The sequence below is a fragment of the Triticum aestivum genome, chromosome 4B (genome assembly GCF_018294505.1).
Source record: "Triticum aestivum cultivar Chinese Spring chromosome 4B, IWGSC CS RefSeq v2.1, whole genome shotgun sequence".
NCBI lineage: Eukaryota > Viridiplantae > Streptophyta > Magnoliopsida > Poales > Poaceae > Triticum > Triticum aestivum.
Window position 1 is genome coordinate 517,190,237 of NC_057804.1, and position 13,414 is coordinate 517,203,650.

General features: G+C 48.1%; 1 protein-coding gene across 1 annotated transcript; it reads left to right on the plus strand.

The window, feature by feature from the left end:
- Positions 1–538: 538 nt before the first annotated feature.
- LOC123093020 (probable beta-D-xylosidase 7) lies at positions 539–5,072 on the plus strand. Its single transcript, XM_044514896.1, has 3 exons — positions 539–999; positions 2,801–3,350; positions 3,450–5,072. Exons 1-3 carry the CDS (start codon positions 589–591, stop codon positions 4,811–4,813), a joined length of 2,325 nt encoding a protein of 774 aa, XP_044370831.1. The 5' UTR covers positions 539–588; the 3' UTR covers positions 4,814–5,072.
- Positions 5,073–13,414: the final 8,342 nt, after the last annotated feature.

Consider the following 13,414-nt stretch of genomic DNA (forward strand, 5'->3'; position numbering starts at 1 on the left):
GCACGGGAGGCTACCAGCAAAGCACGGACGATATGACACCGCCAATGTTGCTGTCGTCTTGCATGAAAATGAAGCGCAATAGGCTAACGGCGCCTCATGCATGCATGCATGGCTTAGCTTAGAAAGAATTAAACCTAGGTGTGGCTAGGCCCATGTCAACCGTACGTCCGTCCTCTTGATCCCCATCGATCGTTCTTTACTGGAGTACTAGGCATGTCGACCAGGGGCTTTATTCACCGATAGTCATGGCCCGAATGATGCAGTCATGTCCAAGAATCTTGCGAGAGCTGCACGATCGATCGAACCTAGCTACATTCAACGGCATGGCAACGGAAAGTACGCAATGTGCTGTACAGCTCTCTCGTGGTCCGTTCTTACGCCGAATCTTATTACCATCTGGTGTGTCGTCCGAATGGAGCCCAGACCCAGCTAGCTTTCAAGCGGGTGCTGAAAAAATAGGTTAATGCCAGCTTTCTGGTTTCAACAAGATCGCTGGCCAAGAGCGCCTATAAAAGGAGCCGCGCGCCACTGAGCTTCTCTCACGTCCTCTCCTCCTGTCTGCTCTCACCCTCCACAACTGAACACTCCATGGGGGCCTTCTCCTACCACGCCGCCCACATGGCGGCGCTCACGCTGGCGATGCTGCTGGCATTGCTGCGGGTGTGCGCCGCCGGCAACCCGCCGTTCTCGTGCGGCCAGGGAGCCCCGACGCAGGGCCTCGCGTTCTGCAACCCGGCGCTGCCGCCCGCGCAGCGGGCGGCGGACCTGGTGGCGCGGCTGTCGCTGGCGGAGAAGGTGTCGCAGCTGGGCGACGAGGCGCCGGGGGTGCCGCGGCTGGGCGTGCCGCCGTACAAGTGGTGGTCGGAGGGCCTCCACGGGCTCTCCTTCTGGGGCCACGGCATGCACTTCGACGGCGCCGTCCGCGCCATCACCAGCTTCCCGCAGGTGCTGCTCACCGCCGCCGCCTTCGACGAGCAGCTGTGGTACCTCATCGGGCAGGTATGCAATGCACGCTGCACCTCCACTCGACGGGGAGATGGGCCAAGGGGCCGCTAGAAAGCGTAGTTACTGGTCTGGGTGGGAGTAGGTAGGATGGGGTGTGGGACGGAACAGGCTCCGATCGAATCCAGCGTTTTGGACTCTCTCCCACCACACCAGTCGTCGAGCATACATCGTGGTCTTGCTCTCCTGCTTCGTGGTCTACCAGGAGACGCCGCCCCGCCCAGCAGTTTCTCTCGGAAGGACACTCTGATGGTGATGTGGTGGCCATGACGTGGAAGCAGGTGCACCTCCTCGTCTGGTTAAGCCGGACCAACTCGGCGTAGCGGTGCATAAGTACACCTTTTTGAGAGAGAAAAAAAGGTCCGGGTAAATTCATTTGATCGGTTCGGACGCTTTATTTTTAAAATGATTAAAGTGAAAAAGTAGTAGGATTATTTTTTTTGCTAAATTAAAGTGAAAGTTTGTCTCCCGCTTTTTTATACGCTTATACACCTGCTTTGAAAGTTTATAAGCGTATAAAAAATTGGCAAAGCATGTGTAAAATATGAAATTCAGTCTAAATTACAACAAAGATAGAAAATCATTATATTGTCTCATGCATATGATTATATCTTGCTTTTGCAAGGTCCCCTGTCCCGTCATGTATGACGTTTTTTGACATTACATTAGTTTCAAAAAACGTCTTACATTATGAGATGGAGAGAACAGTTAGCTACTTAAGGCTCCACCAATTAACCCATACTAGCCACATTTCCGTAGTGGCAGGACAGAAACGGACAACTTAATTTCCGGTAAACCGAAAGTGCAGATGAAAGTAACATGATTGCACTACAGGGAAAGGTCGGTGTGCAGCAAATTGGTTCATTAGGATCGCTACCTATCGATAGGAAAATGAATGAGCGAGCAAACATGCATGTAGTCCTAAACGTCCATCTAGCTAGCCTTTTGTGCGTAACCAACAACCTATGTTTATTCCTGTGCTGGCCCTGGCTAGAGTGTACCCACCACCATATCTTGTACAGCGTCCTTGGTGGTAGCTATGGGGCGTTGCTCATTTGGGCCGGCCCCGATATTAATTAGTGATAACGTCTTATCTTATGTGATGGGGTACTACTTAATCTGCTATATATGTTGTAGATCGCTCCGTTGGATCTAGATTGTTTGGTCGGTCACATGTTGTGTACGATGTTTTACTATATAGTTTTCCTCAAAAAAATGTTTAACTATATACTCCCTCCATCCTACAATATTAAAACGTTTTTCAAGCTAACATAGCTTGAAAAAGGTTCTTATATTATGGGACGAGAAGGGAGTAGTTGTCATTGTTGTTTTACTTTCTCCTTGTAGCGTGACACAGTCTAGAGACCATAGAATGTAGGAGTAATTCGCAAGGTTCGACAGCGATGCTGGTAACCTTTTTGAGAACCACTTTTGACTTTGCCTGGGATACGCATAAAAGCGTGAGCAATTGGCATTTTGGACACAATCATTGTCCTGGTTACCGAGTGATGATCCATAAGTGTAAACCCTCTCATTCATGCCACACGTGCCCGTCTTTGTCACTTGTCACTGTGTGGCCTCCCTCCATGTTCTTTTTGATCTCATCGATTGATTACTACAGCTCTTTTTAATGGGGTTGGTACTTTGTACTCCCTCAAAGTGATCCCACTTAGCTGGGCACCGAACGGGCGCGTGTACCGGAAGCATATGTCCTGCAAATCTAGAGTCCAAATTGCCTGCCATGTGAATGAAATGCAGTACTCTTTCTACCTGTGATGGGTGAAAAATGGTGGTGCAGGCGATCGGGACGGAGGCTCGGGCGCTGTACAACCTGGGCCAGGCGGAGGGGCTCACCATCTGGTCACCCAACGTGAACATCTTCCGCGACCCGCGGTGGGGCCGCGGCCAGGAGACCCCCGGCGAGGACCCCACCACGGCGAGCAAGTACGCCGTGGCGTTCGTGCGGGGCCTGCAGGGCAGCTCGCCGACGGTGCTCCAGACCTCGGCCTGCTGCAAGCACGCCTCCGCCTACGACCTCGAGGCCTGGAACGGCGCCATCCGCTACAACTTCAACGCGAGGGTGACGGCCCAGGACATGGCGGACACCTTCAACCCGCCTTTCAAGAGCTGCGTGGAGGAAGGCCGGGCCAGCTGCGTCATGTGCGCCTACACCACCATCAATGGCGTCCCCGCCTGCGCCAGCAACGACCTCCTCTCCAGGACCTTCAAGGGAGACTGGGGCTTGAACGGGTACGTTTCGTCGGACTGTGATGCCGTGGCGCTCATGCACGACGCGCAGTTCTATCGGCCCTCGCCGGAGGACACGGTCGCAGTTGCCCTCAAGGCCGGTGAGTGCACCAAAACCACCATGAGAATGGTCATCTTATTTATTGCAGTTAATATTGTGAGAAAAATTTGATATAAAAAATGTTGCGAATTGTTTGCAGGGTTGGATTTGAACTGCGGGAACTACACACAGGTGCACGGCATGGCCGCGGTGCGGCAGGGAAGGATGACGGAGCAGGACGTGGACAGGGCCCTCCGTAACCTCTTCGCCGTCCGGATGCGGCTCGGACACTTCGACGGGGACCCCCGGGGCAGCGCGCTGTACGGGGGCCTTGGCGCCAAGGACGTGTGCTCGCCCACGCACAAGAACCTGGCACTCCAGGCGGCCACGAGCGGCATCGTCCTGCTCAAGAACGACGCCGGCATCCTCCCGCTTCGACGGGGCGCGGTGGCGTCCGCCGCCGTCATCGGCCATAATGCCAATGACCCCCGCGCGCTCAATGGCAATTACTTCGGCCCTCCGTGCGAGACCACGACGCCGCTGCAGGGGCTCCAGGGGTACGTGCAGAACGTCAGGTTCCTGGCCGGGTGCGACTCGGCGGCGTGCGGCTTTGCCGCGACGGGCCAGGCGGTGGGGTTAGCGGCCTCGTCGGACTACGTGTTCCTGTTCATGGGCCTGAGCCAGGCGCAGGAGCAGGAGGGGCTCGACAGGACGAGTCTTCTGCTGCCAGGGAAGCAGCAGAGCCTTATCACCGCAGTCGCCAACGCGGCGAAACGGCCGGTGATCCTGGTGCTCCTCACCGGCGGTCCGGTTGACGTGACATTCGCCAAAGGTAACCCCAAGATCGGTGCAATTCTGTGGGCCGGCTACCCTGGTCAGGCCGGCGGGCTCGCCATCGCCAGGGTCCTCTTCGGAGATCACAACCCCAGCGGCAGGCTGCCGGTGACGTGGTACCCGGAGGAGTTCACCAAGGTGCCCATGACGGACATGCGGATGCGCGCCGACCCGGCCACCGGATACCCCGGCCGGAGCTACCGCTTCTACCAGGGCAACGCCGTCTACAAGTTTGGTTACGGCCTCAGCTACTCCAAGTTCTCTCGCCAACTAGTTGTCTCCGGTACCGGCAACGAAGCACCGAACACGAATCTGCTCGCCGGCCTGGCCGCCACGCCAACTGCCGACGGCGGCGCGAGCTACGTGGTCGAGGAGATCGGGGCCGACGGGTGCGAGCAGCTCAAGTTCCCGGCAGTGGTCGAGGTGCAGAACCACGGTCCCCTGGACGGGAAGCACTCGGTGCTGATGTTCCTCCGGTGGCCCAACGCGACGGGTGGGCGTCCGGTGAGCCAGCTGATTGGGTTCCGAACCCATCATCTCAAGGCCGGCGAGAAGGCCAGCCTCAGGTTCGACGTCAGCCCGTGCGAGCACTTCAGCAGGGCGAGGGAGGATGGCAAGAAGGTGATCGATGGAGGCTCACATTTCCTCAGGGTTGGCAAGGACGAGCACGAGATCAGCTTCGAGTCCTGAATCCGGAGCCCATTCTGGCTCTGGCACGGGTAGAAGACGGACAGCAGTGACCTTATTTATCAGTAGTTACACACAATTTAATTATTGGTTTAAGTTATAATTCAGTTGCCTCAGAAATACTGTAGCATTGAGGCATGCATTAAGGAAAGGTTAAGGGAAACACCGAGACATGTTTTAATACTCCCGAATTATATATATTGTAATTTGCACATATGTCGAAAATTCAAAATAGAGTTAATAAAAAGGTATGTCTAGCTCTCATCCATATCCCCATCTAAATAAAATTAAAATGGAAAAAGAAGAAAGAAGAAAGAAAAGGAGACAATCAGCATGAATCTTTGCGTAAAATCAAATGGCACAAGAGTTAGATGAGACTTTGTTAGCTCGGCCTATCAGGCCCTATGCCGTGTGTCGGTTCTACAGTGGCTATCCCCGTTGTTGAAGGCGCCGATGCCCTTGAAGATTAAGATTTTCGTTTGTCAGCTTCTCCGAGATCGTCTTCCTTCGGGAACCGAGGTGCTGAAGCGCCAGGGTCCGGGCGATGGCATGTGCCCTTTGTGCCATGTCCTGGAAACGGGAACGCACATTGTGTTCTCATGCGTCGCAGCTCAGGCTCTCTGGTGCTTTGTTCGTGAGGCTTTAGGACCGGAGTGGGAGGCCGTTGACCTTGCACGGTTTCTGCAGGTTAGGGCCATTCAGGATGGCCGTAAGCGCCGATTGTTCTGGCTCATCTTCGCGGCTATGATGTGGACTTTTTGGACTACTCGCAATAAGATGGTGATTGAACGGGTGTTCCCGAGACGTGCTTCTGACTCGTTCTTCAAATTTCTTGCCTTCCTGCAGCACTGGCATCCGCTCGCTAGGCCAAGGGATCGTGACCATCTTCAGCGCCTTCTTGACGCACTGGTGTCTACCGCGCGTCGACTCGGTGATCGCTCGACAGACTCGTAGCTTGCCCCTGGTGGTTTTTTCTGTTTCCTCTTAGTTCTTTGGGCATCATTGTGCTGTGGCCCTAACATTTTTCTTTTTGACCTTGCTTGGGACGTGGTTGTATGGACTTATGTTTTATCTATAAAGCGGGGCGAAAGCCTGCTTTGAGATGAGGCTTTGTTAAATAGTAGTATGAGAATTGGCGAATCTGTTAACAAAAAACCCGACTTATTCAACCATAAGAGTTGTACATGAAGGATAAAAGGCTGGTTGGGCTCGTATCTACTGAAATGAAAAGGTTTAAACAACTTTGAGTCTGGATGAATTGGAAGAGTCCGTTCAGTTTTGATTGGTGGACTAGGTTCAAAGTTGCCCAACAACAAAGTAAGAGAAACTAACTGATAGAGGGTTGCCGGACAAACCTATGTCCCTTTTTCTTTCGAGAGTCCCTGTTCAGCGCTTAAGGGCTCTTCAATGATTGTAAGATAGTTGTCGGTAGACTTTGCCACATAGAATTTTTTATGATATGTCATGCAATAAATGGGGAAAGAGAGGAAGGTTGTATATATATGAACCAACACCCCTTTGAAGGAAATATGTCCTAGAGGCAATAATAAAGTTATTATTTATTTTCTCATATCATGATAAATGTTTATTATTCATGCTAGAATTGTATTAACCGGAAACATGATACATGTGTGAATACATAGACAAACATATAGTCACTAGTATGCCTCTACTTGACTAGCTCATTAATCAAAGATGGTTATGTTTCCTAACCATAGACATGTGTTGTCATTTGATTAATGGGATCACATCATTAGGAGAATGATGTGATTGACATGACCCATCCCGTTAGCTTAGCACATGATCGTTTAGTATTCTGCTACTGCTTTCTTCATGACTTATACATATTCCTGTAACTATGAGAATTATGCAACTCCCGTTTACCGGAGGAACACTTTGGGTACTACTAAACGTCACAACGTAACTGGGTGATTATAAAGGAGTACTACAGGTGTCTCCGAAGGTACATGTTGAGTTGGCGTATTTCGAGATTAGGTTTTGTCACTCCGATTGTCGGAGAGGTATCTCTGGGCCCTCTCGGTAATACTCATCACTTAAGCCTTGCAAGCATTATAACTAATGAGTTAGTTATGAGATGACGTATTACAGAACGAGTAAAGAGACTTGCCGGTAACGAGATTGAACTAGGTATTGGATACCGACGATCAAATCTCGGGCAAGTAACATACCGATGACAAAGGGAACAATGTATGTTGTTATGCGGTTTGACCGATAAAGATCTTCGTAGAATATGTAGGAACCAATATGGGCATCCAGGTCCCGCTATTGGTTATTGACCGAGAATGGTTTTAGGTCATGTCTACATAGTTCTCGAACCCGTAGGGTCCGCACGCTTAACGTTTCGATGGCAGTTTTATTATGAGTTTACAAGTTTTGATGTACCGAAGTTTGTTCGGAGTCCCGGATGTGATCACGGACATGACGAGGAGTCTCGGAATGGTCGAGACATAAAGATTGATATATTGGAAGCCTGTGTTTGGACATCGGAATAAAAATCAGCATTTTACCGGAGTACCGGGAGGTTACCGGAACCCCCCGGGGGGTTAATGGGCCTACATGGGCCATGAGGGAGAAGAGGGAAGGGGCCAGGAGGGGCCGCGCGCCTCTCCCCCTCCTAGTCCTAATAGGACAAGGGAAGGGGGGCGGCGCCCCCCCTTTCCTTCCCCTCTTCCTCCTCTTTCCCCCTTCTCCTACTCCTACTTGGAAAGAGGGAGTCCTACTCCCGGTGGGAGTAGGACTCCCCCCCTTGGCGCGCCCTCTAGGCCGGCCGCCTCCTTCCCCCTGGCTCCTTTATATACGGGGGCGGGGGGCACCCCAAAGACACACAAGTTGATCTACGGATCGTTCCTTAGCCGTGTGCGGTGCCCCCTTCCACCATATTCCACCTCGGTCATATCGTCGCGGAGTTTAGGCGAAGCCCTGCGCCGGTAGAACATCATCATCGTCACCATGCCGTCGTGCTGACGGAACTCATCTCCGGAGCCTTTGCTGGATCGGAGGGCCGGAGATCGTCATCGAGCTGAACGTGTGCTGAACTCGGAGGCCCCGTACGTTCGGTGCTTGGATCGGTCGGATCGTGAAGACGTACGACTACATCAACCGCGTTGTGCTAACGCTTCCGCTTACGGTCTACGAGGGTACGTGGATGAACACTCTCCCCTCTCGTTGCTATATCATCACCATGATCTTGCGTGTGCGTAGGAAAATTTTTGAAATTACTACGTTCCCCTACAGTGGTATCAGAGCCTAGGTTTTATGCGTTGATGTTATATGCACGAGTAGAACACAAGTGAGTTGTGGGCGATACAAGTCATACTGCTTACCAGCATGTCATACTTTGGTTTGGCGGTATTGTGAGATGAAGCGGCCCGGACCGACATTACGCGTACGCTTACGCGAGACTGGTTTCACCGTTACGAGCACTCGTGCTTAAAGGTGACTGGCGGGTGTCTGTCTCTCTCACTTTAGCTGAATCGAGTGTGGCTACGCCCGGTCCTTGCGAAGGTTAAAACAACACCAACTTGACGAACTATCGTTGTGGTTTTTTGATGCGTGGGTAAGAACGGTTCTTGCTAAGCCCGTAGCAGCCACGTAAAATTTGCAACAACAAAGTAGAGGACGTCTAACTTGTTTTTGCAGGGCATGTTGTGATGTGATATGGTCAAGACGTGATGCTATATTTTATTGTACGAGATGATCATGTTTTGTAACCGAAGTTATCGGCAACTGGCAGGAGCCATATGGTTGTCGCTTTATTGTATGAAATGCAAACGCCCTGTAATTGCTTTACTTTATCACTAAGCGGTAGCGATAGTCGTAGAAGCAATAGATGGCGTAACGACAACGATGCTACGATGGAGATCAAGGTGTCGCGCCGGTGACGATGGTGATCATAACGGTGCTTCGAAGATGGATATCACAAGCACAAGATGATGATGGCCATATCATATCACTTATATTGATTGCATGTGATGTTTATCCTTTATGCATCTTATCTTGCTTTGATTGACGGTAGCATTTTAAGATGATCTCTCACTAATTATCAAGAAGTGTTCTCCCTGAGTATGCACCGTTGCAAAAGTTCTTCGTGCTGAGACACCACGTGATGATCGGGTGTGATAGGCTCTACGTTCAAATACAACGGGTGCAAAACAGTTGCACACGCGGAATACTCAGGTTATACTTGACGAGCCTAGCATATACAGATATGGCCTCGGAACACGGAGACCGAAAGGTCGAGCGTGAATCATATAGTAGATATGATCAACATAGCAATGTTCACCATTGAAACTACTCCATCTCACGTGATGATCGGACATGGTTTGGTTGATTTGGATCACGTGATCACTTAGATGACTAGAGAGATGTCTGTCTAAGTGGGAGTTCTTAAGTAATATGATTAATTGAACTTAAATTTATCATGAACTTAGTACCTGATAGTATCTTGCTTGTCTATGTTTGTTTGTAGATAGATGGCTCGTGCTGTTGTTCCGTTGAATTTTAATGCGTTCCTTGAGAAAGCAAAGTTGAAAGATGATGGTAGCAATTACACGGACTGGTCCGTAACCTGAGGATTATCCTCATTGCTGCACAGAAAAGTTATGTCCTGGAAGCACCGCTAGGTGCCAGGCCTGCTGCTGATGCAACTGACGATGTTAAGAACGTCTGGCAGAGCAAAGCTGATGACTACTCTATAGTTCAGTGTGCCATGCTTTACGGCTTAGAACCGGGCCTTCAACGACGTTTTGAACGTCATGGAGCATATGAGATGTTCCAGGAGTTGAAGTTAATATTTCAAGCAAATGCCCGGATTGAGAGATATGAAGTCTCCAATAAGTTCTATAGCTGCAAGATGGAGGAGAATAGTTTTGTCAGTGAACACATACTCAAAATGTCTGGGTATAATAATCACTTGATTCAACTGGGAGTTAATCTTCCTGATGATAGTGTCATTGACAGAATTCTCCAATCACTGCCACCAAGCTACAAGAGCTTCGTGATGAACTATAATATGCAAGGGATGAACAAGACTATTCCCGAGCTCTTCGCGATGCTGAAAGCCGCGGAGGTGGAAATCAAGAAGGAGCATCAAGTGTTGATGGTTAACAAGACCATTAGTTTCAAGAAGAAGGGCAAAGGGAAGAAGAAGGGGAACTTCAAAAAGAATGGCAAGCAAGTTGCTGCTCAAGAGAAGAAACCCAAGTCTGGACCTAAGCCTGAAACTGAGTGCTTCTACTGCAAGCAGACTGGACACTGGAAGCGGAACTGCCCCAAGTATTTGGCGGATAAGAAGGATGGCAAAGTGAACAAAGGTATATGTGATATACATGTTATTGATGTGTACCTTACTAATGCTCGCAGTAGCATCTGGGTATTTGATACTGGTTCTGTTGCTAATATTTGCAACTCGAAACAGGGACTAGGGATTAAGCGAAGATTAGCTAAGGACGAGGTGACGATGTGCGTGGGAAATGGTTCCAAAGTCGATGTGATCGCGGTCGGCACGCTACCTCTACATCTACCATTGGGATTAGTATTAGACCTAAATAATTGTTATTTGGTGCCAGCGTTGAGCATGAACATTATATCTGGATCTTGTTTGATGCGAGACAGTTATTCATTTAAATCAGAGAATAATGGTTGTTCTATTTATATGAGTAATATCTTTTATGGTCATGCACCCTTGAAGAGTGGTCTATTTTTATTGAATCTCGATAGTAGTGATACACATATTCATAGTGTTGAAACCAAAAGATGCAGAGTTGATAATGATAGTGCAACTTATTTGTGGCACTGCCGTTTAGGTCATATCGGTGTAAAGCGCATGAAGAAACTCCATACTGATGGGCTTTTGGAATCACTTGATTATGAATCACTTGGTACTTGCGAACCGTGCCTTATGGGCAAGATGACTAAAACGCCGTTCTCCGGTACTATGGAGAGAGCAACAGATTTGTTGGAAATCATACATACAGATGTATGTGGTCCAATGAATGTTGAGGCTCGTGGCGGATATCGTTATTTTCTCACCTTCACAGATGATCTAAGCAGATATGGGTATATCTACTTAATGAAACACAAGTCTGAAACATTTGAAAAGTTCAAAGAATTTCAGAGTGAAGTGGAAAATCATCGTAACAAGAAAATAAGTTTCTACGATCTGATCGTGGAGGAGAATATTTGAGTTACGAGTTTGGTCTACACTTGAAACAATGCGGGATAGTCTCGCAACTCACGCCACCTGGAACACCACAACGAAATGGTGTGTCCGAACGTCGTAATCGTACTTTACTTGATATGGTACGATCTATGATGTCTCCTACTGATTTACCGCTATCGTTTTGGGGTTATGCTTTAGAGACGGCCGCATTCACGTTAAATAGGGCACCATCAAAATCCGTTGAGACGACGCCTTATGAACTATGGTTTGGCAAGAAACCAAAGTTGTCGTTTCTTAAAGTTTGGGGCTGCGATGCTTATGTGAAGAAACTTCAACCAGATAAGCTCGAACCCAAATCAGAGAAATATGTCTTCATAGGATACCCAAAGGAGACTATTGGGTACACCTTCTATCACAGATCTGAGGGCAAGATTTTTGTTGCTAAATTCGGATCCTTTCTAGAGAAGGAGTTTCTCTCGAAAGAAGTGAGTGGGAGGAAAGTAGAACTTGATGAGATAACTGTATCTACTCCCTTATTGGAAAGTAGTTCATCACAAGAAACGGTTCCTGTGACAACTACACCAATCAGTGAGGAAGCTAATGATATTGATCATGAAACTTCAGATCAAGTTTCTACAGAACCTCGTAGGTCTACCAGAGTAAGATCCACACCAGAGTGGTACGGTAATCCTATTCTGGAAGTCATGTTACTTGACCATGATGAACCTACGAACTATGAGGAAGCGATGATGAGCCCAGATTCCGCAAAATGGCTAGAGGCCATGAAATCTGAGATGGGATCCATGTATGAAAACAAAGTATGGACTTTGGTAGACTTGCCCGATGATTGGCAAGCTATTGAGAATAAATGGATTTTTAAGAAGAAGACTAACGCTGATGGTAATGTAACTGTCTATAAAGCTCGACTTGTTGCGAAAGGTTTTCGACAAGTTCAAGGGGTTGACTACGATGAGACTTTCTCACCCGTAGCGATGTTTAAGTCTGTCCGAATAATGTTAGCCATTGCTGCATTTCATGATTATGAAATTTGGCAAATGGATGTCAAGACTGCATTCTTGAATGGATTTCTAGAAGAAGAGTTGTATATGATGCAGCCAGAAGGTTTTGTTGATCCAAAAGGTGCTAACAAAGTATGCAAGCTCCAGCGTTCCATTTATGGACTGGTGCAAGCATCTCGGAGTTGGAATAAACGCTTTGATAGTGTGATCAAAGCATATGGTTTTATACAGACTTTTGGAGAAGCCTGTATTTACAAGAAAGTGAGTGGGAGCTCTGTAGCATTTCTAGTTTTATATGTAGATGACATATTGTTAATTGGAAATGATATAGAATTTCTGGATAGCATAAAGGGATACTTGAATAAAAGTTTTTCAATGAAAGACCTCAGTGAAGCTACTTATATATTGGGCATCAAGATCTATAGAGATAGATCAAGACGCTTAATAGGACTTTCACAAAGCACTTACCTTGACAAAATTTTGAAAAAGTTCAAAATGGATCAGGCAAAGAAAGGATTCTTGCCTGTGCTACAAGGTGTGAAGTTGAGTCAAACTCAATGCCCGACCACAGCAGAAGGTAGAGAGAAAATGAAAGATGTTCCCTATGCTTCAGCCATAGGCTCTATCATGTATGCAATGCTGTGTACCAGACCTGACGTATGCTTAGCAATAAGCTCGGCAGGAAGGTACCAAAGTAATCCAGGAGTGGATCACTGGACAGCGGTCAAGAACATCCTGAAATACCTAAAAAGGACTAAGGATATGTTTCTCGTATATGGAGGTGACAAAGAGCTAGTCGTAAAAGGTTACGTCGATGCAAGCTTTGACACTGATCTGGACGATTCTAAATTGCAAACCGGATACGTGTTTATATTAAACGGTGGAGCTGTAAGTTGGTGCAGTTCTAAACAAAGCGTCGTGGCGGGATCTACACGTGAAGCGGAGTACATAGCTGCTTCTGAAGCAGCGAATGAAGGAGTCTGGATGAAGGAGTTCATTTCCGATCTAGGTGTCATACCTAGTGCATCAGGACCAATGAAGATCTTCTGTGACAATACTGGTGCAATTGCCTTGGCAAAGGAATCCAGATTTCACAAGAGGACCAAGCACATCAAGAGACGCTTCAATTCCATTCGGGACCAAGTACAAGTGGGAGACATAGAGATTTGCAAGATACATACGGATCTGAATGTTGCAGACCCGTTGACTAAGCCTCTCTCACGAGCAAAACATGATCAGCACCAAGACTCCATGGGTGTTAGAATCATTACTATGTAATCTAGATTATTGACTCTAGTGCAAGTGGGAGACTGAAGGAAATATGCCCTAGAGGCAATAATAAAGTTATTATTTATTTCCTCATATCATGATAAATGTTTATTATTCATGCTAGAATTGTATTAA

Coding starts and splice junctions, on each gene's coding strand:
- LOC123093020 (XM_044514896.1), top strand. CDS start 589: ATGGGGGCCTTCTCCTACCACGCCGCCCACATGGCGGCGCTCACGCTG. Junction 1,000..2,800: donor TGTGGTACCTCATCGGGCAG/GTATGCAATGCA, acceptor ATGGTGGTGCAG/GCGATCGGGACGGAGGCTCG. Junction 3,351..3,449: donor CGCAGTTGCCCTCAAGGCCG/GTGAGTGCACCA, acceptor AATTGTTTGCAG/GGTTGGATTTGAACTGCGGG.